General features: G+C 39.7%; 1 protein-coding gene across 5 annotated transcripts in view; it reads left to right on the top strand.

The window, feature by feature from the left end:
* The first annotated feature begins 15,489 nt into the window (after positions 1-15,489).
* The window catches only part of SPATA7 (spermatogenesis associated 7), a 45,984-nt gene continuing 34,924 nt past the window's right edge, over positions 15,490-26,549 (top strand). For all 5 annotated transcript variants that reach the window (XM_082762725.1, XM_082762722.1, XM_082762724.1 and 2 more), the window contains exon 1: positions 15,490-15,653. In XM_082762725.1, coding sequence (XP_082618851.1) covers positions 15,608-15,653 — 46 coding nt within the window. In that variant the 5' untranslated portion in view covers positions 15,490-15,607. The remainder of the gene's footprint in view (positions 15,654-26,549) is intronic.

The following is a 26,549-nucleotide window of genomic DNA, read 5'->3' as shown; positions in this document are numbered from 1 at the left end:
ACAGTTGAAGCTCCCCAGCAGCTCCTGGCCAAGGGATGGAGGCAAGAGGGAGCTGAGCGGCTCCCAGCTCCCTGCTGCATGAGCTGCCTGGCCCTGGGCGCTGATTTTCATGTCCCAGGTGACAGTCTGGCCTGCCAAGACAATGCAGTGCCAATGCAGAGGCAATGCAGATTTTCTAATGCAATGCAGGCACAGAAGAGTTGCACACAAAATATCTGGACAGGGAAAGTGGGGACTATGGATGAAGGGAAGTGCATATCGGAAAAATACTAACAGGATTTGGCATAAGTAGAAAGAGAATGGAAAAACCCAAAAGCTTGTCATGTGATTGAAGGACTGGAGAATAAGTGACATGAAAATGGCAAGGAATAGTGGGTGGGACACAGAGTCCTCAGCTTTAAAGGAGAATGGTGGATAAGTGAGAGGATGTGTTTAATGTGCCACTGAAATATATTAAATCACATCTGTGCACATAGGAGTCATTCAAGGGATAGTCTACAATTGCACTACAATTGGAGTAGATCAAGGAAAATAAAACCAAATAACATGATTTTGCATATATGCTTGTTCCTCTAATATTTATTTGTTTAATGCCTACAGATATAAGAAATACACTTATAAAGCTTTGTACTTAGATCTTGTGGGGATCTTGGGCAAGGCTTCATAATAGTCCTTACTGCTGTATAGCCTGACTATTTCCTCCCTAACCTGCAGGACTAGTAGAACTAATCCAGCCACTTGCATATACTTTGATCCACCTTCCAGTAGATATGACAGCAACCTTATCAACCAGTAGGGCAGGGGCCATACACACCAAAGAAGTTAATGCCGGTCAGAAGCGTTGTCTTACCACCCATTTTAACAAAAATTTTCACCATTTCTTAGAATCAAGCATGCCAGTAACCACAGCTGTTCCTTTCAGTGTTTTTCAATGAAGTGCATCATCCTACCAGCCTATTAAATGTGGGGATTAACGCAGCTACAGAACAGTTAAAATAGGGAGGAACAGTCTGCACAGACACCATTCATTGTGACCAGTCCTCCTACAGCTTTTGGTTGTGCCTATTTCTTTTCTACTCTGAACAGCAGGGAAAAAAAGAACCTATACTGAGCATTTAAAGAGCTGACTACAACTCTTGCATTAATTATCATCACTTTTACAGTACTCAGAAGAGCTTTACTACTTTCTAAATTAAGTAACATATTTTTCACATGGCTCATGTAGTAAGAAGCTGTTCCCAAAATATGCAAGTGATGGTATTTAGCATGGAACTGTGGAAAAGGGAATGAAATCAGGCTTTCTTTTCTGTTTCATTCCCAGAACTCTCCCCTACATTCCCCCAGCTTTGTAGCTGAGCACGTGTCATAGCCGAGCCACACCACACAGATGTAGAACTTTTGCAGTCAGTAGTTTAGCCCTTGTATGAAGGGTAACACTCAAAATTCCCTAGGGCTCTCTCTCTGCACACCACTGGCACCTTTAGTGCTGGGTCTCTTGGGAAAAAAAGACTTTGAAATAGGATGATATTTCAAGCAAAATCAAATCAATAAGTTATTATTCTGTTGTAGGAAGAGTGGGGGCTATGTTGTGAGTGCAAATTAGAAATTACTAATATTTATTACAGAAACAGTATGCCAGGCACTGTAATAATAAAGAGAAAAAATGTTTCCTGATGGAATATCTTAATATACTAGCAAGGAAAAAGATCTATTCCCACATTTCTGAAGATGCATCACCTAGCAGTAATTTGAGTTTTGAGGCATCCCAATTTGAGCGTCTCCACAAATCATACACATCTATATAGCCATGAATAAGAAGTACAAACACAAACTCATGAGTGGAATCTAGTGAACTTGGTAAAAAAAGAAAGTAATGAAACGACAAGATTCATCTGAGTATATAATGTCACTACTTACAAAAACTACCCTGATGATCATATTCGCCATTTCATTAACTCTTTCATAGTATATTGTGAGATACGATATAGTGGGATTACAACAGTTTAGATGTAACATGGCAAGAGACTGCAGTGCTATTCACACATGGCATACTCTCACCAAAGTGAGAAGCTCACTGTGAATCAACCCATAGGCAGTGGCTTCTCACAGTTAGCAGATCTGCTACAGCCCACAGACCAACAGGTGACATGCATTTCATTTTGCTACCCATGAAAAGAAATGTGTCACCCTATATAATTACAGTAAGCTTCTGGACTATGTGTGTAGTCTGGGGATATAAAGGTATGATGAGGTTATGTAAATTGGGAATTGTACTGAGGTAACATGTCTATGCTAAAGAATAGAAAAATGTATAAACTTCCTAAACTAACAACTGCAGGTTTGCTACAAGCAGCCTCTTTTGTACATTGAGATTTTGAATGCATATATTATTTACACGTTTCATGGAGTAATTCAGGAATGCATTGCTATGGCTCTAAAGCAGGTGCAGTAACTTCTGTATGTAAAATATAGAAAAAAAATCTTTGGATCTTCTTTTTAAAAGGAGACATAAACCATTACTTTTTTTTTTTTTTTTTTTTTTTTTTTTTTCATCTTTACATTGTATTTGTCCCATTTAGTAGTTCTAATTTGCTTCATTGCTATACAAACAACACAATGTGGGTAAGCTCTAGTTCAGAGATTTAACATGGTTGTTGAACAGACAGATCAAAATTACTTGTACTAAAAAATGCATGTACAACTCAGATAAGCACTCTTTCTCTTTTATTGTCACAAAGAAATAGTTTCACAAGGCTGTCTATTAAAGGAAAGATCTCCCCCTCATTTAGAACACTTCTTTGAAATACTAAAGAGTATTGGGGATTGGTGACTGCTTTATTACAGCAGCTGTCAACCAAAGCTTTCAAAAGTGACAAGTGATTTTCTATCCCCTGATGCAGATACCTTAAAAAAAAAAAAAAAAAGTTTTCATAGTGTGCTGAGTACTTATTCTGAGACAAAGATGCCCCTTTAAATCATCTCCAGTTGACCTCTCAAACTCAGGAATCCAAAACAATTATTCCTGATCCATACTTATAAATTACTAGAGCCCAGGTTGCCAGAGTTACTTAAGCAACCAACTCCAAGAGTCAATGGCAGTTGGGCACCTGAATATCTTGTGAATCTCATTTTATCTTGTGAATCTCATTTTAAGCACATAACACCTAATCCCTCAGTACTGTAAACATGCTAATGGAACTATGTTGGCAAGCATTTTGAGTAAAGAAAGAAGATGGAGCAAATGTAGACTCTGTCATCATCTTAATTAGTTATCTATAAAGACAGTGGTAAAAATTGACCCCATTGTAGAGTTCAAAAGTAGTGTAAAACTGTACATTTATGGTGCAAGCTTTCTGAATGCCAAGCCGGAACTCAGTGCAGCTATGATATAAATGTTAACAGAAATTTGATGCTACTAATATTAGATGCCGCTAAATATATAAACAGGCGTGGAAGTTTGCCATTACAGATCCCTGCTAGACAGATCAATAACTCACCTTTGCCAATACCTATACTTGATTCTTCAATGAGAAACATAATACAGCTAATTCTGTTTTCATTAGCATCTTCACACTGGTTATCTGAAAACACATCTCTAGCAAAAGTGAATCATGGAAACCTTTTAGAATAAACATTATTGTGACCATTTACAGATGAAGATATTGGTATATAGAATGTTCTAGCATCTCATTTAATTTCATTAGAATCTTGAATAGAGTGAAAAATGAAAATGAGATTTTCCAAAGCCCAAACACTTAGTCAGAAAAAGAAAGTAAATTTATGATGTAAGAACCCCAATTGGTATATTGAAAACTACTGCTAAAAACATAATATATGAATCAAGACATAATATATGACATAATATAATATATGACATGATATAAGACATAATATATCAAAATATAATATATGAATCGGTTGTTCTCTGGATACCCAGTACCCTGAGCTGGTGGAAGGGGATGGGGAGCAGGATGTGGCCCTCACTATCTACGAAGAACTGTTTGGTGACCTGCTACGGCACTTGGATGTGCACAAATCAATGGGGCCACATGGGATCCACCCAAGGGTACTGAGAGAACTGGCAGAGGAGCTGGCCAAGCCACTATCATTTATCAGCAGTCCTGGCTATTGGGGGAGGTCCCAGTCAACTGGCAGCTAGCAAATGTGAAGCCCGTCTACAAGAAGGGCCGGAGGGCAGACCCGGGAAACTACAGGTCTGTCAGTTTGACCTCAGTGCCAGGGAAGCTCATGGAGCAGATCCTCTTGAGAGTCATCACACAGCACTTGCAGGGCAAGCAGGCGATCAGGCCAAGTCAGCATGGCTTTATGAAAGGCAGATCCTGCTTGACGAACCTGATCTCCTTCTATGACAAAGTGACACGCTTGGTGGATGAGGGAAAGGCTGTGGATGTGGTCTACCTTGACTTCAGCAAGGCTTTTGACACCGTCTCCCACAGCATTCTCCTCAAGAAACTGGCTGCTCTTGACTTGGACTGGTGCACGCTTTGTTGGGTTAGAAACTGGCTGGATAGCCGGGCCCAAAGAGTCGTGGTGAATGGAGTCAAATCCAGTTGGAGGCCAGTCACTAGTGGCGTTCCCCAGGGCTCGGTGCTGGGGCCGGTCCTCTTTAATATCTTCATCGATGATCTGGATGAGGGCATTGAGTACACCCTCAGTAAGTTCACAGATGACACCAAGCTATGCACGTGTGTCGATCTGCTTGAGGGTAGGAAGGCTCTGCAGGAGGATCTGGATAGGCTGCACCGATGGGCTGAGGCCAACTGCATGAAGTTTAACAAGGCCAAGTGCCGGGTCCTGCACCTGGGGCGCAATAACCCCAAGCAGAGCTACAGGCTGGGAGAGGAATGGTTGGAGAGCTGCCAGGCAGAGAAGGACCTGGGAGTGATGGTGGATAGTCGGCTGAATATGAGCCAGCAGTGTGCTCAGGTGGCCAAGAAGGCCAACGGCATCCTGGCTTGTATCAGAAACAGTGTGACCAGCAGGGCTAGGGAGGTGATCGTCCCCCTGTACTCAGCTCTGGTGAGGCCGCACCTCGAGTACTGTGTTCAGTTTTGGGCCCCTCGCTACAAGAAGGACATCGAGGTGCTTGAGCAGGTGCAGAGAAGGGCGACGAAGCTGGTGAGGGGTCTGGAGAACAAGTCCTACGAGGAGCGGCTGAGGGAGCTGGGCTTGTTCAGCCTGGAGAAGAGGAGGCTCAGGGGCGACCTTATTGCTCTCTATAGGTACCTCAAGGGAGGCTGTAGCGAGGTGGGGGTTGGTCTGTTCTCCCACGTGCCTGGTGACAGGACAAGGGGGAATGGGCTTAAGTTGAGCCAGGGGAGTTTTAGGTTAGATGTTAGGAAGAACTTCTTTACTGAAAGGGTTGTGAGGCATTGGAACAGGCTGCCCAGGGAAGTGGTGGAGTCACCATCCCTGGAAGTCTTTAAAAGACGTTTAGATGTAGAGCTTAGGGATATGGTTTAGTGGGGACTGTTAGCGTTAGGTCAGAGGTTGGACTTGATGATCTTGAGGTCTCTTCCAACCTAGAAATTCTGTGATTATGTGAAGACATACACGTATACGTTACTAGATTTTATTTGGTAAAATACACACCCCTTCCAGCAGTTCATCTCTTGCAAAATACGCTATGCATAAAACTACCTTCTCTCTCAATTACCACAAATATCAATAAATTATGCACGCTGGCTACTTGAGCTATAAATCAGAACTCTATATTATTTTCTGGCAACATAGCATCATCCTTTAATTATAATTAATATCTCATGCTTGATTTTGTAACAGTCTAAAAGGAACAAATCATAAAAGCTCTTTAATTTTTCATATTATGTAATCACAGAAATCTATACCTGTCAATTTATCCTTGTATGTCAACTTCATTTTTCTCACTCCCATAGTTCTCTTTGTCTTTTCAATCTTTATTTCACCATCTTGAAGAGCTGTAGCCAAAACTGAAACACAGACATGCTCATTAAAAATCTACTACAACTTTTACTGCTTTCCCTTGCTTTTTCACACAGTAACATATTTGTTTCTCTCCTAACTGGTTAAAGACATGTATTCAAGGCAAACTGCAGAAAATCTGGGATCTTGTTGTCTACCCATTACTTACAGGAAACTCACTGAAGCAGTGAAATAAGTATTCAAGCACTGACAAACCCTGAAATGAAAGAAATGGTATTTGACTCCTGAATATCTTTTTTTCTGCTTCAGAGGTGTGACATCTTTATGGAAGATAGGATTTGGTTTGGCTCTGTTGCATTCTGATTTTCGATAGATATTTAAACAAGTTTGTTTTTTCTTAAAAAAAAATATTAATAAATTACAAAACAACAACCTTTAAGATGCAGCAAATATGTGCCTTCATGAAATTTTCAAAAATGAATAATATTTAAGGTTTGGCTTGAGCAATCATGTTGCTAAAGCACAGATCTATTTTTGGGCTATTTTATCCTCTACCATCACATTCATTATTCATTAATCAGGGGTTAGTAATAAAAGGCAGTCAACTTGTTTTTGTTAGCAGTTGTTTCTGATTCACACATTGCAGTAGGAGGAAATCCAGCTGTTGCAAAAAATCGGACACACAACAGTCTGACAGCCCATAGCATCTTCAGAGCTGCAGAGGCTGCCATGGGAACTGACTCACTTTTTCAGACAAAAGTAAACTGATATAGCTACATGTTTCATTATTTTGGAGAATCAAGTTTTCAGATCAGTATCACTGCAGCAGCCACAACACAAAAACACAAAAAACATGAACTCTTTACCAGTAGAGTGATCCACACAAACTTATTGAAATCCAAAAGAAATAGCCACTGAGATCTGCAAATGAAAATTACAGAAAAATAAATAAACAAAACACTCTGGTTCTATTTTCAGTAAATGAAATGGCAATCATTTTCTTTTTACACACACCCCCCAAAAAATATGAAAGGGCTGAATTATTCTCAACCCCACTTCTGATTTTTTAAATCAAAGATTTTGCTATTGCCTCAAAATTACTGAAAGGACCATCTTTTCTTCAGACAATTCCAGAGCAACAAGGAAAACATCTCCACGCTTGCTAGTCTAAAGACAACAGTCTTACACAGTCTTGTGTTCACCTCCATTTTGTTTTCAGGAGGAGTGCTTTACTTTATGTGTGTCATCTTCTTTTCTCAGGTATTTTATTCCACCTTAAAAAGTGCTGATGTTGTTAAGGCCAGGAACAACTAAGGCTATATAAAACTCGCATTAAATTTTAACAAATCAAATAACTAGTGCCTTAAACTGCTACCTCCTCAATCCCTAGACTTAGAAGAGTGATTAACAATACCACGCCTCCAGTAAATTCAATAGAAATTCCCTCTTTGTAACTTCTGCCAGAGTGAAAAGAACCTGCTAATATTTTCCAGCTTGTGTTATTTATTCATGTTATACTTACTGGGTACTTACTGAAGAGTGTGTTGTTCTGTGGCTGGCAGGTGTCTCAGATCTTTACAGATGAAGGACATTGGTCCTTGTCAATGAGACAGAAAGAGCTTAGTCCACAACAGTTTCTCCAGAAATCCTTCCAGAGTTCCAATAAAACTGAAAGATGAAAAAGAGAATTGCATGGGGAAGAGGAATATGACCAAGCTCAAGGTGAAACCAAACAACCAGAAAACTGTTAACATAGAAAAGAGGAAAACAATCCAAGTAGTGACAGGTCTGTTAGTTTGACCTCAAAGTTATTCAGGGATATACTTTAAAGAAAACAGAAACCCAGGACGCGTGGAAGTAATTAGTAAGTGAAATACGACCCAACTGGGTTTTATTAATAGTTGATCATGTCACACTACTTGAACACCTTGAAACAAATTTAATACAGTGGGCCTAATCTACCTATGTTTCAACATTATAGAGTATTATGGGAAATTGTTGCTTAAGGTGCAGAACATGAGAACGAATACAAGTACTGACAGGTTTTATTAATAGGTAAACTACAGGGATTAGAGAGAGGTTACTGGTGCTGGTCCTTGAAGACCAGCCTGGGAACATTTCTGGTATTTGCACAGTATGTTTTTTAAAAGCTAACTGTGCATATTTATAATGTATAGAATATGGGAATGACAGAAGTTGGAAAGTATTGCCAATGTTGAGAAAGAACAGATCACAATTTAGAAGGTACTCATTAGTACTGCAAACTTGTGTGGTACAAATTAGCATAAAATGTATTAGTAGCACCAACTGGAAAGGCATACATTGGAGGACAAGTATCGTTATTATGAACAGTAGATAATAAAGGAGGAAGAGATATGGGAATATTAACTGAACATGGGAAGTCTTGGAAAAGAAAATTCAGATGAATCAGATAAAGGTTTCTAGAACAGACCTTACTAGAACAGATTAGGAAAACAACATGAATTGGGGGAAGGGGAAGTCTAACTCTAGCCACTTCTCAGTGAATAGAAGAACATGAAAAATTATTTAGCATTGAGACTAATACTGGTACAAAATTAACATGCACACATAATGGATTTAAATATTTCTAGTCATCTAAGAAATTAAATATTTGAGCAAACTTTTAAATACGGCTGCAAGACTAAAAGCATAAAACTGTTCAGGCAGAGCTTGAGCAGTTTATGGAAGAGATTTATATGATGTTATTGCCTGTCATTACAGAAAACATCATAGCACATAAGACCTCTCCCTACCCTAGTCATATTTTCCTTTATTTCTATATTCTGCAACTGGTTTGCTTACTGAGAGTAATTTCAACCCCTTCTAGTCTTGTGTGGAATTGCTATACTCCATTATGATATCATTTTAACAGCCGTTGATATTCACATTTAATATTAAAAGTCATCCTTTCCTAACTGGTTTCTGTGACAGTACATTAAAAATATGTTTAATTCTATGTTTAGCACTCATACATATCATGTAATCTGCAGTTTTGATATTTGTTACTCAAAGGATAAGTGTCATTTCTGTTTCTATTGATAAAAAAGCACAGTGCAAAAAGACTCATCCCAAATATGCAGACGAGTGGGCTAACTCTTAAGCATCTCCATTTTTACTACAAGCTATGAATCACTTTAAGGTGACTTAGACTGCAACCTACTCAGGCACCCGAATCAGTGTGTACACAAGGTCACACGAGTCACTGACAGGCTGTAAACAGGCTCTGAGCATCCTGACTCTTGGGTCTGTGAAACATCCATCAAACTGAACTCCCCTTTTCTTTTTGATGCACATAACATGTTTATGGGGATGGGGACGTGTTCTTATACCAAATTCAGGTTCTGTCTCAATTGGAACATGGATATTCCTGAAGTCTTATGATGTCAGTATCAACTCACAAATTTAGTAAATAGCAGATTTTTTTCTTGGAACATAAATTTTAGTTGAAGGAAAGTCATAGACATAGACAATGTAACAGAACGTACATACTGTACTTCTTCCTAAGTTGTTTTGTTTTACTGTTAATGAAATGATTCTACAAAAAATTTACTCTTAGATGATTTCATTGCAAGAGTTAAACTTCATACCCTCCATTTTGATTCTTGCCATTTCCTTGCCCATTGCTTTCTTTCACACATAGTTACAAGCGGTTAAGGTGACAGAAACTGCTATTACTTATGAAACATGGCATGCAAGATATTTTCTCAGTCTGTCATTTTCATCTTCCAGTATGCGTAAACACACAGGCAATGTCATTACAGTGCCTTTTTAATTCAAAATAAAAAAATAAATAATAATAATTTAAAAAAAAAAAAAATTCAATTGGGAATTTCAGCCTCTTACTAGTAAAATTCTATTTCACATTCACACACAAAGTCATGTAGATACTGAAAATGTAGGAGTCCACTGTGGAAAATTAGAGTACATATGTATTGTGTTCTGTAGGCAATTCTAAAGCTACCCTTGAGAATCCCTCCTCTTGACTTTGTCAAAGCTAAAGGAACTCTCTTGAGTGCACAGGACCCCATTTGTTCAAGCACTTGCATGGATTCACATGCTGCTAGGTGAGTGCGAGCACACTGTAATGGCTGTGTAGAAGGTAGATGGGCCACACCAGATGCCACACTGACATTCATCTGTCTGCCGGCTGTAGGCTGCGTAGACATAAACAACCCATCTTGGCCTAAGCAGGAACACATCCATCAAGTTTAATACAGCTGTGTCATTTATATATGTCAAATTTGAGTCTTATTACTCTGTTATTGAGTGAAATATGAAAATAAGTTTTCATCCTTTTTCTCTTTAATTACTATGAGTAAGCATTTCCATGCGACACAATAGGTATATCTATTAGAGAATAAAACATATCTTATGGTCTAGACAACTGGGTTATGACATTTACATATTTTTTTCCCCTTAAAATTCCAATTACACTGTTAGTTACTGTAGTCTGTATTCTTTAATACCCAATGGTTCAAATAAAGTAATAAGAAAAGAGCAGCTCTCAGGCAGTCAGTACTAAAAAAGGACAGTTTTTCACGTACAAGCCTCCTGTCTGTAAACTTTCATGGGAACAACAGATAAACAGAAAATGACAGTGTAAGAATAAATATAAGCAGATCTTGAGTCACCCCTGCTACTGGTTTTTACATTACAGCCAAGAATAACATCTTCTACAATTTATATGTTTCTTCCCTGCCACATATAAAAAATATTGTTGTATCACAGGGGTAGATGCATGATAAGACTCTGTATAGAACTGAAGAGAAAGAATTGATGTACAGAGTACTTCTGCACAGCAGCTTCCTGAAGGGGCTTTGGTGGTATTGCAGGGGAGACCTTTTTTTCCAAGGTGACAAGTAGTATGGTGCTTTAACACTGCTCATAAAAACCTTAATACACCCCTCTAGTTCCTCTCATCTTCTTTGTCACATTCCCTCTTAGTTTAAGCTAGCTCCCTTATTGCATTCTAAATAACAGCATATTAAAATCTGCAGTTTTTAAGACATGGACCATCTCCTCTTAATTGTTTCAGTATCTTCATTCCCAGTAGGGCCCTAGCCTTTACAGAAATCTCTGACTACTGTTGTCATACAAGCAATAACAAAACAACTAAGTGTGATGCCATGAAGAAAGGGAGTCTCCAGCCCTGTCAGAAAATGTAATTTTTGTATTTGTATTATTTTGAAAGTAGCAAAGATACTTCAAGACTACGTGGTTTTATAATGATTTATAATGATTTAAATACCTCTAAGGACCAAGTGACCAAAACACATGCAGCACAATGGCAAACATGAGGCCAAAAAGCATTTTATTTCTTTTCAAGACATTTCATTTTTGCATTCACACCAACTGTGTGAGAGCTACTCCATTTGCCTGACACATGAATTTCCTAAGTAGGTAGCAAAAAAATCTGCTCAGACAGCCTGTTTAAAAGCATTCAGAAAGCACTGCTTCCTCTGATGTTTCAGGGAAACGTTTTCCTTTCTAGACAGTTGTAGAACCGATTGCGAGGGTAATGGTCTGAATGTGCCGGCTGGGGATTGCTGCAAATCAGCAGCTGCCTGCTGCGAGCAGCAGCCAGTGTTTTGGAAGGCTGACACACTGAGGCACAGGCGGGTGACGAAGCTGCACAGATACAGGGCACTGATGCCAAAACTAAGGATCATGGATCTAAATAAAAATTCAAGGAAACCCAGGAGACTTATTTCCATCATAAAGTACACAGTGTGATGAATTTAGGGCTTTTCTACAGGAATTTGGTATGCAGATCTGTTTTGGGGATGTCTTCTGCCTACATATGTAGGGTTACTTTGATAGACAGCTGTAAGGAAAACAGAGCATGAAAGAAAATCAGTGGTTTGAAACAAGTAAAGATTCTCCAAAAAAACTGCGGAATTCAATTCTCCAGTGTACATACAAACTATTTCTTCCAAGAAGGTCAAATCCCAGAAATGTGGAGTTCTGATGTTATGAATTGCTCTCTGTCCCAAATGAGACAGTAACTGTTTGAGGTTCTGCCTGACACACACTTTTTCAGGGGAAACCAGGCCTGTGTCTGTGCTAAATGTGCAAAATGAAGTAAGCATCATATGGACTGTTTTCTGTTTTTGACATCCTTTTCTCTAACAACTTTATTTCTTCCACAAAAATACACACTACTCTGATCTTAAGAATGCTGTTTTGTTGCTAAATACTGTTAACTGTAAATTTACTGAACAGTAGGTGTCTGTGTCAGATAATGCACTGGGTTGAGGTAGTATACAAGTAGGTAATGTTACCTATGAGGGTGACAGAGCACTGGAACAGGTTGCCCAGAAATGTTGTGGAGTTTCCTCTGAAGATATTCAAAACCTGCCTGGGTGCCATCCTGCATAATGTGCTCTGGGTGATCCTGTTCAGCAGGGGGGTTGGACTAGATGATCTTCAGAGGTCCCTTCCAACCTCAGCCATTCAGTGATTCTGTAATAGCTCTGTAAGCCCATGTCAGGATAGGGACAGGTACCCATCTATGCTTGCCAGTGTGACTCACATAACTTATTCCTGCTGCTTTCATCCTCGCCCACTTCAAAACCATGTTCTGTTGTAATGCATTCCAAGGAAAAGGGAAAATGCCCGCCTGAAAAAGACAGCCAACATCATTCAATGCTGTGTTTCCTCTTTCCAAATTAGGAAAGGACAATTTTTACAGGTTTTGTCATGCTATTTCTTTGACAATGGTTGGCTCTCTGCAGCAATTAATTTTATTTATTTCTGAACTTATTTTGATGGATCAAAGTCCATGACTGATTCCATTTCTTTTAGGGTTTATTTTTATTTAGTACACGTTGCAGGACTTAATGTGTGAAAACACAGCTATATAGCTGGGTTACCTTTTAATTACACTTACAGTATGTAAGGACTGCGAGTAAGACCAGTTACAGACACATAAAGCTCTCATATGTGTTGCCATAGGAGGTCAAAAATTTCAGAGCTGGGACATTTCTAGGATGCTGCTGATTGAGAGGGAACTAGTGGGAAATGCTACATTCCCTCAGCGTTGCCTAGAAACCAGGGGAACAGTTGTGACATGTTTCTAAAAACGCTCACATTTGGGTGTTTTAATTATCTACATGGTGGAAAGTATAGGAACAATAGGAGGGACAGTGTGAGAAATACATTATTAGGCTCAGAGAGAACAGACTACTTACTGTGTGTTGGGTACGATACACTGAGAATTCAGGAAACTGAAATTAAGAATTCAGACAGTAAAACAAAAAAAATATTAAATATAAAAATATTACTATGAGCAACTCATTTGGAGAGAGAGATGGAGAGACATGTTTTCAGTAGAAGGATCTCTGCAGCCAGTACAGCACATTAAAACTAATGGTCAGGATACCACAGAGAGGTGACCTCTCATGCACCTAACATTCTCTGTTGTATCTATCATCAGTTATCTCAACTGGAAACTGTTTTAGGACTGTCTCTACCTCCACAATCTAATGGTTTAACTATGTAAATTATTTCAAAGAAGTCTAAGCCAGAGGCACTGAAAGATGAGAACTAAGGGAACTGATTTCCAAAAACCCTTTCCCCTAATTTTACATGCAATCTGAAATCTACTTTGGGTAGGGTGGAGAGAGAGAGCAAAAATGAGAGAGCTGTTTGACTCAGGGCCTTTTGGATTTGCAGTTTGTGCACAGAGGAGTTGACAGATCAGATACTCTACATGATACTACTGCCCTACATCCAAAAGAGACATAAGAGAAAAAAAAAAAAAAAGCTATCAAAAGAATTGGTTTTGACAAAAAGGTAAGGTATTTGTGGCCTAATGGCTGACAGAAGCCGAAACACCATGAGAACAGACACCTTATGAAAAACAGTTAAGAGGGAATGGGGACCATGAGGCTTTGAAGGCATGTATTTCCTCTCCTGTCCTCTCAGATAAATTTTAAACCTACTAACTTTAGAGCTGATTATACAGAAAGTGGTATTAGATTGTCAAAATAATCACTATAATGTGGAGCACAAGAACTAAGGCCACATCCAAAGAGTACCTCACACGGCTAGCAGGAATATCTAAAATTATCACAGACAAAGTAACGAAACCTTGAAGTGAAGCCACAGGCTGCCCACCAACTGTTAGGTATTAGCAAGAAACTTCAGCTATGCACACAACATTCAAAAGTTGGCTACTGGAAAGTTTTCTAAAATATTTGGTAGAAGGTAGTGTCACACAGAAAGTATTGGGCTAGATAAACCCCAGGTTTCGTCCAGCATGAATACGTTTGCCTCCATGACTTCCTGGGAGATTTGAATAAGACAAAAATAAGGAATAAACTGTTTTAAAATGTCCTCTTCCTGTTTTTGCCATGATTGTGAACTACATTAAAACTATTTTCCTGGAGCATAAGAATGGGTAGCAAATCGCATAAACACCTGTATTTAATCTCTAATTCATAGAATATCTGAGATGGAAGGGCCCAGTTAATGATTGTAAGGGAACAATTAATAATTGTTTCCAGATCACGAAGGGGAATGACCTACAGGTATAATGCCTGTACTGTAATTAAAATGCCTTTCCTTTCAACATCTCTTCAACAACTCACATTGAAGTGTGAACAGTTAAATGAAGCACCTTCCTACTGGCAAGAAGAAAAACCTCTTAGCAGCGTTTCTTTCATCACAGCAACTTTGCGATTCTCTTTGGATAGGACTAATTACTGAGTGACAACTTCCTAGAATTACTTGTTAATTACAAAACTAAAGAGCTAAAATATCTGTAATTCCTTCGAAATGCATTCATCAGCTAATGCATGGACATTGGTTTTCCACATCTGAAAGAAATGCATAGTTCTAATTTTGTTATTAATGAAAGGCGTCACTTTCCTAAGAAACTGACACAAGTACAAAGCTTTTCTTCCTAGACCTCCTCCCTCCAGCTGGAACTAATACCTAGCCTTTTTTGTGGTGCCTGGCTGTGGAGGTGACTCTGTCTGGTCAGGGAGCTTAACTCAAAATGAAGGATTTTCTTGCAAAAACGCTCAGGAGGTTTCATGTTGGGTAAAATAGCACCCTACTTGACAAAAAATACAAACTTATCACTTCGTCAAAAATTAAAACAAACACAGCAGCATTGATACTTTCATCAGCGGTAGGATCGAATGCTACTTTCTGAAAGTTGCTGTTTATTTTGAAATTCCGTGCACCACACTAGAAATGCTGTAGGCTCTGTATTTGCCATTCTGTCCTCTAAAATATGAGTGATTTTGAGTAGCTTGGCTTAAGTCGCTCGATGACAGAGAATATTCTTTGACTTCCAGTCAAGCTGCACACAAAACAACCCGCACACCTTTCACTGAGGTGGCAAAACTTCCGCTAGACAGCAGCGTATTGCTCCAAGAGGCTTCTGGCGCTCGGGCACTCCCCTTTATCCAGAGCTAGTGCACTGCCGTACACCCACACGGCGGGGCCGGACCGGGCCGCAGCCCACGCCGGGTGAGCGCCCCCCGCCCCGGGGCCCGCCCCACGCAATGCCGGTGCTGCGCGGCCCCCGGAGGCCGCGGGCTGGGCGCCGCGCCCCTGCCGTGGCCATGGCAACCCCCGCCCCGCCCGCCCGCCCGCCGCGGGGGCAGAGCCGCGGCCGCCGCCATCGGGCCGGGGGCTGGGCCCGGCCGCGGCCATGGGCGTCGGGATGGAGAGCGGCGGCGGCAGCAGGCGGAGCCGAGGTGCGGGGCTCGGCGGCGGGGCGGGGGGCGAGGGAACGGGCGGCGGGCGGGGCCTGCCCGATCCGGGGGGCCGCGGCCTGCCCCGGGGCTGCGGGGAGTCGGGGTTTGCCCTGCCGCCGGAGGGCTCCGCTCCGGTGGCTGCCGCGGGCATATTGAAGCCGTGGGCGGCTTCAGGGGGGCTCCGTGAAGGGCGCTGTATTTCGGCACCCTGGGGGGCCACCGTGTCCCTCCTCTGAGTTGGTGCGGGTCTGAAGCCCAAACGCTGGTTTTCTGTGGGTTCTGTGTGCGCGGTACCCCTGAGGTGGCTTTCGGGTGTGGGTCCGAGGGTTGTGGCCTGGTGGGGTGTTGGAACAAACGTAGCGGAGAGATAAAGGCTTGGAAGCTGGTAGAAAGTAATTCCTTCCCCAGACTGAGCGGCTTGGCTCTTCCTGGGAATAGTCATAGGGGCATTCACCATACACGATACAACGGACATAAACGTGAGAATATATCTGTACAAGCTCTTGGAAAATACCTGAAATATTTTTAGATGGGAGCTCGATGGCACGAACGGTATAAAACTATGGGCGGAATTACTCAGCGCTGTGCAGTAATGTCAAAAGTATACACAGCTGCTGCATAAGGCCAGATCTAGAGAGATAACGCTGCTTTCAGATTGCGTCTTTGTGGTGGCAGATCAGGTCTTGAGTTAGTGACAGATGTTGCTCCAAAAGATGTCTGATAACAGACTTTTAACACGAGGTCTAATACTACATAGAACTAGGAACTCCTGGGTGAAAACTAGGATCTTGTACGTCCATATATATACATATATATAAAGTGCTATTTCAGTCCCCACAGTAGATGTTTTTTTACACAGTGTGAAAGCAATTTATTACAAATCTATCCTTTCTTTGACTTGGATTCATAGTCCTTCATATTCTTGTTTCTCAAAACATTTTTATGGACAATCAGAAAGGATGCTGATTGTCTATAAACCATAAAATCACATTAAATAGGATAAAAGATCTAAATTTTATTCAGGTTGCAGCAAGCAAACAAGAAATAATTTAGATTAGTTCAAAATAGGAAGTAACGTTTATTGGTTTAAATGGGAATCTATTGCTTGTGTGCATAGAAAGTTGCACAAAGTATTTGGCAAGTGGACAGCTTGATGTCTAGTTTCACAGCCACACATCCATACAGACAGCAGGGATAAGCACAGGCAGAGGTGTTAATTCCTTAATGTGTTAACCTAGAAATATGTGGGCCTGTGCAAAATTGGCAGGAAAGCCATTGAATTGCTTACACAGTTTATGAAAGAGGTGGCATGCATCATATTTGTGAATAACATGTGAGATAGTTGTGTCCATGCAATGTCTGTCCAGAATTAGTACAGAATAGGTGGGATATCTTATTTCTTGTACTGTTGTACTTCTTGCAGAGTTTCTTGCTCACGCCTGGGTTTGTCTTTGTAAAGGAAGAACCAAAGTTTTGTACTTGTTTTATATTGGGGATTATCTAGTGAGGCTGCTAGAGAAAAACAAAAATATTATAAGTTTATCAACAAAAATAAAAAATCATTATTAACTGTACTACTTAAGATTTGCATGTAGATCTGGTAAAAGTTCAAATAAGTTTAAGATTTTTCTCCATAAAAATATTGAAGAATTAACCCTGTTTCCCTTACTCTCGGTATAAACCTCCAAGTTATTTACTGTAGTAATTTTAGGAGTTCGTAAATGTAGTCACAGATTTGTAGTATGACCTCAAATAATCTGAATACTCTAATTCTAAACAAGCATTGTTTTTCTAATCCAGTCTTCTGCATCAGGCTGTTTAACTCCCACAACCAGTGATTGGCACATATCTGAACAGCAATGAAATCATTGCTTATTGTTAATCAGTTATGCACATTTCTGTCACTTTTACGTTATGGCGCTGGGAAAGTCATCATCATTGCTGTATGGGGGCTACTGGTATGTTTAGGCAGTTTGTGCTGGCTTCAAAGATTCCAAAACACTGTAAAAATGCTTCATATATTTACAGACACCACCATTTGATTTAGATTTTTCCTGCATTTCAGAAAATCCTTGTGCTAATCTGAATGCTCATAACACACCTGTGCCTTCTGTTTTTGGTTTGTTTTCTTTCATTTTGTTTTTGCTGTTTTTGGTTTGTTTTCTTTCATTTTGTTTTCCCCTCTGTATTCCTTTCTTTGCTATTCCAGCAAACAAATTCTTAGTCAAGCATTAGTTTGGTAATGCTATTTTGATTATTCAGAAGCTGAAGTTGCCTTTGACTAGCAAAGTAGAAAAATAATATTTATTCAAAGAAGGAAGAACATTTGGAAATTAAATTTGAACCATAACCATATATTTTAACGGAAACTGGGTAATGTTAATCACTGTCCTTAACTTTTTTCCAAACTAAAATCTCTGCTCAGCAAATCACTTAAATGTATCCTTAATTTGACTCTTGGTCAAACAGTCTACCAAGTGAGTTTTAGTCCCATATTGACTAATCCCACCTTCATTCAGCAAATAATTTAAATTGCACTAGAATTTAAGTACCTGATCAGTCCCATTTCATTGCAGATTTCTTGCATGCTTCAAAAGAAATATGTGCTGAAATAAACAGGATTCAAATCATTAAACCTACGTGCTGTTTGGTCCAGACTGTGCTCTGCAACATCCTCTGCAGCAGTGGATCAAGGTTTCCCTGATCTGCATTCTGCATGGGGCTGGCTGTGTCCTTTCAGTTAGAAATATGAGAAGGTGGAAAATGTAATGCTGATGGAAACATGGGGAGGATTCTATGTAGGCACAAATTAAAGTAACAGAAGAGATCTTTTCAATCTGTACAATACAAACTAAATAGTATAGTGTGTGTGCGTCTTTCTTTGTGTGTATATATAGATGATGTCTGCTGGTTGGTTTGGCACTAAGTCTTGAAACACCTTCAAAATGCAGGTTCGTGGGACTATATAATGTTGAGTTTCTTGAAGCAGTAGAAGCCAGTGCAAGTTCATTAAGCAGGCCTGAGTTTTGTGCAGCTCTCCTTGCTCATGCCTGAGAGTTCTGGGCAAAGCTGTGCCCGTGAGCTGGTGCTCTGCTCACCTGAGTCATGGTGCCATGACCACAGGGACATCTGTACAATACACAGTAGTGTATGCTCCTGGATTACTCCGTGACATCTTGCACAAGTGCAACTATCCAGTGAATTTTTCTCATTAGTAACTTTTCAAGTCAGACCCAAGCAAATTCTGGTGGGATTAATTTAATGGAATTTGCTTTTGCCTGCAGTTTTTATCACAAAATGTGCTGCTGACAGACGCAGCCATTTGTTTGTGCTTTGGGAGTAAAAATAGAGGAGTAACTTTCATCCAAAACTTCATTTATTGGTCAAATGAAGCCTATAGTTAGGGAAATTGTAACATTTTTCAAGAATTACTTCATCAAATAACTAATGCTCGATTGGCCTATTTTAAGTCTACTGTACACTGCTATTTCACTAGATTTCTTAAACTAGTCAGAGTTCTTGAAACTTAAATATAACTTTGGTTGAATAGTAGTTGTATTCTGCATAAATGAAAACATTATTAGTCATAAAGGACTGAGAGACCTAACTCTTGCATATTAAGAGCAGATTTAAGGAAGAGCTTTTGTGTAATCCAGCATAGGCACTATTTATACACTTACTATCTAATTAATGGCTTAGAAGATTATGTGTAGTGCGCATGTCAGGGAATGATTCATTGTATTACTTTCATAATATTTTGCCTCTCATGCAAACGATCCCATGCAAAATTCAAATGGAACATTTGGGACTTTCAAAATTTCAAAATCTGGCTGTTGTAGCTTCTTGGGACTTCATTCATCACGTTTTGGTTCCGAAAATTTAGAAGATAATGACTATATTTTCTCCTCTGGTTGGTATTCCCTCAAATCTTAATAAATCTTAAAGTTCTGTTGAAGGCAGCTTCACGTCTAAGACTTTGTACTCTCAAAATTGATGGGAGTTTTTCTGTTACTGAAACCAGAAATGGGTTTAAGAGGCTTCTGTTTAGCTTTCATGAACATGCACACAAAAATACAAATGTCATTATGAAGTTCTCAGTTCTGCCCCGTGTAATTTTTTTTCCAATAAAATGGAACCCTATCGGTATATTCAGTAACCTGCTCAATCTCAAGCTGTGTGTGAAGTTACCTCTCGTGACTGCATAGATACTGCAGAAAAGCAGCAGAGGCTTGCCATGTTTTTAGCTGTTTTCCTGAAAAAGGAGTCTGTGGGTGGGTCCCTGCTGTCTGCCAGCCTTTTCCTCTTTCCAGTCCTGAATCTGTTAGCCAGTTTCACCCGGCTGTGAGTAAGGAGTAGGAGACACAGTGGTATGAACCGCAGTGGTGGAGCGGGGAGGGCGGGGGGAGGAAAAAGAGAGCAAAAAAAAAAAACAACAACACATTAACATATATTTTTAGAGAAAGGCATTCTGTTCTGTGGCAATTCCCAGATGAGCAACTAGTCAGCCAAGGATAAGCAACTCGGTAAGTTAAACTAGGCGACCAACTGTAACATATGTAATCAGACATAAACAGAGATAAACTAGCTGACAAATTATAACATGGACAGCACTTCAACAGCCACAGCTAAGTATGTAGAGGATGATAGGGTGACGGGGAAATGACTGCAGGTAAGGAAAATAAATAAAGGAAATTGAACGGGGTTTACAGGGGAAGATATAAGCCACACTGATAGGAAATCAGGCCTTTTTATTTTTTTTTTCTAAATAATATAATTCTAATAGCATATCATTATTCTAATATTAAAGAAAAATAGAACTTTCTTATTTAAATAAATTTAAATCCAGTGTGGATTTTCCTAACAAGGTTAATCTCTTAACATATATACAGCAGTGTTTGCTCTGTATATTTGTGGTTTATTTGCATGCACAACAATTTCCTTAGCAAAAAGAGAAAATTGATACTTTGATTTAGAAATCCTCATAGTACCAAAAAGAGAGGAACCTATTTTTCAAGTCCTAATGTCATTCCTTTAAATGTGACCTTTTCAGAAGCGTTAGATTAGACGGTTGAAGGAGGTTTTATCATTACTCCTAACTTATTTAGGAGTTCACACTTCTGTTCACTCCTCTGCGTGTGTACAGTGTTATTGCTGCAGTGTACTGTAAGTGTCTACAGAGTCAGAAGTGAATTTGTAGCAGGAATCACACTGAAAAGATCTCCAGACTAGTCAGAGAAAGGGCAATAGAGCATCCTTGACTTCTGTTAAATTCCCAACACAAACCCCTCTGATTGGAGCTCCCGAATTACCCCCTTGGACAGAGATGTCTCCCTGCTCTTGATTGAGAGCATCAAGGGTTGGGAAGGAAGAGAAAAGGAGCTGGTGATGGAAGAGGCAGCACAAACCCTTTGGAAATCAGTGTAGCAGCTGGAGTACTTGCAGAGCATTTGTCTGTTTGGGTTGAATGTCTTCACTGGCCTGTGGGAGATAAATCCCTGCATGTCATAAAAACGCTGCAATTTTAATCTACCGATTTTAATACCACAGAGGCACTCCTGCAGCTCCAGCTGAGAGGCCACTCTCAGCTGGGAATGCCGGGATGCTGGGGCCCTGGAAAAATCCATCTCATGAAAGGGTTGGTGGCCATGGCCTAGTGCTTGGCAAGTTCCTCTGGGACAGCAGGGGAGACCGGACTTCTAAATCCACCAAGGGCTAGGGGCTGTTTGAGCCTCAGCTGAGAGCTATAAGGAGCTCTTAGGAAAATGCAGTGCTCACACGAATCCACGCAGCTGAGTGGAGGTTTTGTGGCTTGTAGTGCTGCGTTTAGGTCCTTGAACCCGGTATCTCACCTTAAGTACCTGTATTTTTTATGCTTTATCTTTGAAATAACAAGGCTTGGTTACAAGGGTAGCCTGATTGAAGTTTTCCAGTGTTTTTGATTTGCGGTATCTGAAGTATAAATATAGCAAGTCTAATAGTCGTGTTTAAACTCCTTCCTATGAGAGCGTTATAATGAAAGCCTGGGCTTCTCTCCAGTACAAATTAATGTTCCAAATCTGAAATGGCTTTGTAGAAACATAACTTCCATGAATTCTGCCTATCTACTAACAATTAGGCAACAAAGTAACAGAAACCACCACTTTCCATCCTTTTTAGGACTGTAAAATTATAAATAAAGATAGAATGCATATTAAATGAAAATATAATTTGGACAATATATATCATCAGTCTCTTTAGAATAATGTAATTATTACTTATCTTAGATACCAGCTGGAAAAAAAATATTCACAAAACTGTGTTTTGTTGTTTTGTTTTGGTTTGTTTTTTTCCCTTCATTGTATAGTACCACACTTGCAGGGAAAGCCTACAAGAAAAGCAAATAGAAGCACTAACAAGGAATTAATTAGGACTTTATAATAAGGTCCTAATAATACTAAGGAACCAAACAAAAAACAACAATTTTTTACTATTTTTTTTTCTCTCAGTACTTAGGCAAACACGCAGCATAAGAACTCTGGTGTTATATTTCCTCAGTTAAACCTATGAGGAAATGTATGTTTAGATGCGTGGTATATTGAAGGCACAAGTCCATTATACTTCTCAGTTTCTCAGGAATAAATCTCAGAAAATAATTTCTTGAACTGGAAATGATCTTAAAGAGTTTCCATTCCAGTTCTGGAAATCTATTTATGTAGATTCCCACTTTGTGACTGGAAATTTTATTATTATTATTATTTTAAGAAGTAGAAAATGTGCATTTCAGTCAGGAAACTATTATTGCAAAAGCTGCTGTAGTACTTACTGCAAGTACTGGGTTCAGTTCTGCTAAGCCTGCTGCAGACACTTCCCACAGAAGTTATTATTTTAGAAATAAATTCCCTCAAAAGCAGTAGAAGAGTTTTCACTGAAAAAAATCTCACATGCACAAATAGGTTTGGAAGAAAAGGAGGTGAAGTAGACAAAATGCATACTGCTTTCACTCTGTTCTCGGTCCAGGTCCTCATTATAATGTTTTGCTGTTTTTTTATCAGGTTTATATTTGGTAACTATGCAATTTGCTGAAAATCCCACCTTCTCCTTCAAAATTCTCTTCTTTAAGCCTTCGGTTTAGGTTTAGTTGTTGCAATTGTGCAAATAACATTGAAAACACAAATTGAATCTAAACAAATACCTGCTCAAGTCAGCAGGCAGCCTGAAAATATATCAGTGAAACATTTGAATGCTGACGCCTTCTATCTCACTTGTACTGTTTCAAACAAACAGTAAAATAAAGCAGGTCTCCCCCATGTACCAAGTCCTCCAGTTTCTCCTCTGCCATTAGCAACTTACATTTTCAATGAGAATATATAAAAAGGTGTTTTGAGTTTCAGACTGCAGACTTAGGGTGTATCATGTCAGTGGGATATAATGTAGAAATGATAAATTTGATGAAATATCTACATGAAACAGCCTCGGCCCTAAGAAAACAAAGGCTTACGTAGTAATCTTCACTCCTTTTTCCAATAGCACTAAGCATTATTTCAGCGAAATTGTTATCTTTGTGGCCTTTGTGATAAGTTGAGTACCAGTTTTGTGGAAACAGGTGGTTCACAGAGAAGGGAGCCTCCAAAGCCCACACTGATGCAAAGGTTACAGAAATATCTCAGCGGCACAAGGGACAGAGTGTGGAACAAGGCCCACAGGATACCATGCAGGGACTACAGGAAGCCTTTTTCACAAATTCTGCTGTTTATGGAAATGTTTTAAAATGCAAGATTTGTCTGTTCTATTTGAAGCTTTAATAAAATATACGGTTTGCCAGGTTTGCGAGAGGACCCAGAATCCAGCTGGATATTTTCAAAAGTTGTTCAGCGTCAGCTGTTGCCCAGTAAGGCAGGGTTCTAAACTGGAAGAAAACATCCGTTGTTACTGGTGCTAATGGCTGTCAGCGTGTCCAGGTGCTAGCAGGGCCGTGAGCTGTGCGTTTCAGGGACACTTTTACTCCAGGACCTGCAATAAATGGGTCAGTGCCCAGCTAGTTCTTAGTGGGTTTCAGAGATACCTTTAAAAGGACCTCTTTAGCAGTGGTGGCTTGTTTCTTCTGGCTTTGGGGCTTCTGCAAACTGGGGATTTGGGAGTGATCTCTGCTCTTCCCAAGCATCCATAATCAAAAAACGTGGAGGAATCTGTAGAATATTTCTCCCTTCTGACCCTTTCCAAGAGCTTTTCTTGCCTATGAAGTAATGATGGAGAATGGTGGGGGAGGAGAGAATTTTTGTTTTATATGCTTTCCCCCCAAGTCTGATACAGATTAATTGCAAAGGGCAAAAAGAGCAGATGCAATAGTTCTTTCAATACGGTTTATCCGTGTGCCATCTGCTGGTGATGCAAAGCAAGTGAACGTTTCAGAATCGCCTGATTTTTCTTGTAGTGCTGAAGAGAGAGACCTCCAGCTGAAGACAATACAGGCAACAGCTTTCTGAGCCCCTCCGATGATCTTCAGCTGAGGGCCAAGGCATTTAGCTTACCTGGAGACAATCAACTGTAGTTATAAGAATGTCTCTGCACTTTTTTCAGATGCCCCTGCTTACCCCTCCATGTTTATTTCACATAAAAATTAGTTGGAGTTGCTTTTATAACTGTTTATCCAATAGTATTAGGTCTCCTTCTAGAATTATGATTCTGAAATATGAGCTCTGAAATATGGAAAATTTAGGTTACTTTGAGCATCTGTGAATGAAAACCTTCATATTCTTTGATGTCCACTATAATGTAGAGTATTGGCTTATTTCTGGTTTACACATTTATTTATTTTTTTATCATTAGGATAAATTTTTATATATTAAAATGTTATATTTTAACAGTTTAGTTAACATTAGTCATCCCAAAGACTTACGTTCTTTAGAAATGAGGGTGTTGTAACTTCAGACATCATGATTTTCAGGATGGTTTTCCAGCTGCACTATGTACCATTTCAGTAGTATTATGGTAGAGAAATACAATACTAAAACAAGGAAGCAAGCCATTAGTGACAAAGGTTTGCAATCATTACAGAGGCAATCATTCTAAATCTAATAAATTCTTGATGTATGTTTGGGATTTTATTACTTTTTTTAAAAAATAGTATTGGTTGTCCTTATGCATGTTCAAATTACAAATGGGGATGAGAAGGAATTGTGCCACAAGGGGCATTTAAAAAGAGCCATTGTAAGGGACAGAGAAGAGCAGGAATGTTGTCCTTTGGCTTTAAAGAAAAGGTCATAAAGAAAAAACAGTTGCAGGGTAGGGCTGAAAAAACCTATGGTAGTGCTTTTCCTTTCTGATCCCCTCACTATTGCTGGTCTGGCACCCTCCCAGCTATGAGAGATGGGGGAATAATTCTTGCAGACACGGCCCCTACCATGCAAAGCCTTAGAAGCCCCTGCTGTATAAAGGCAGTTTTTTCTAAGTGCAAAGTCCTCAGGCTAATTCAAAAATGCCTTGATATTTGTTGTGCCTCGTAAGAGTGGGGATCGAGCGTATCGATCCAGACTTAGCGTTATTTCACAACACAGTCCCAGTAAAATACTCTGCAAATTTCCACATACGCTAAGCATTTTCACTTTGTTTATTTTCTCAAGGTACTTTTTGTTGCTTTCCAAACAAATCCTAGTCCTAGGCCTTTGAGGGAATTATATAAATAAATAAAACATTATTATATAAACATACTGTAAGTAAACGTTATGTAAATAAGTCACTGTTAAAGAAACCATTTATTTTGACACAATCTCTGCTAACAGTCTGGCACCATGTTAACCATCACGTGCAACATGCTGTTGCCCTTAAGGTATAGAGCTGCAGAACGTAGTAGTCACATCTGCAGGTGTAACAGTACCACAATAGTTATTATATAATGGTAGGAAATTTGGAGGGGAGACGGATGTTGGACATGCAAAAAGTAAAACACCTGGAGAAGTGGAATTAAGGGTTTTTTCAGGCGCATGTGGTGTAAGCATGGCTCTGTCCTTTGGTGTTAGTTGCACTGGTCAGTTTGTAAGAGTGTGCCTTTGCTGAGCCAGCTGGAGGCCGCAGTGAAGAGATCCCCCACACTTTTTGGGTGGGTGCAAGCTGCTGCTTCATGTGAGGAAGGGCACTCGGGGCTTTGCCTCCAGCAGTGGGAGGCTGAAGGTGGCCAGCGAGCGGAGCGCCGTGGTGCCTCCCCTTCCCAGCATGTGCGGACGTGGCGGCTGTGGCCTACCAAATCAACAGAGGAGAAGTAGGAAGGGAAGGGAAAGATCATCATCATAGTAATGTATTCATTGGAATTGCTTGTACAGTTCTACAGTTGGTTTTATGCATGTGTGGTATATTTATTCTCTTAAAGAAATCTTGTTTTGCTTGATATTTTGAGCATGGCTTTGAACACCTTAAAGGAATGCTTTGTGTGCGCTAGTATTTGAAATAATAATATACCCCCTGTTAAAATTTGTTCCAGTAATGCTGTAGATTCTTAATAAAATTGGCTGTGGATTGGTAAATCAAAGGTCACATCACAGACAGTAGTTGTGAGCCTAACAGTACCATGCTTTTTTTCCAGGAAGGAGATAGGACTTTTAGCTCACATCTTTCATTTCTCAGAACAACGGAATGTTTGGGTTTAGTCAGCTTCTGCACTAGTCTGCAGAGTTACAACTCTGCAAACTTACAGAAGATCAAATGGCAAGTGAAATTATTCTTAAATTAACAATAGTTTTTTAAGATTGTGTGTTCTCACTGGTAGGATGATTTCTCAAACAAGCATAATTTATTTCTTTCAATCTATTAAACTCCTTAGTATGGTTCTAACCACAATCATTCCCTACACACAGAATATTTTTCACATTAGTCATTTGATGTCATGATAAAATTCCATCAGTAAACCTTTAAAATAAATTGGAG

Source organism: Aythya marila (genome assembly GCF_965140915.1).
Source record: "Aythya marila genome assembly, chromosome: 5".
NCBI lineage: Eukaryota > Metazoa > Chordata > Aves > Anseriformes > Anatidae > Aythya > Aythya marila.
This window is presented reverse-complemented; position numbering and strand designations above follow the sequence as displayed.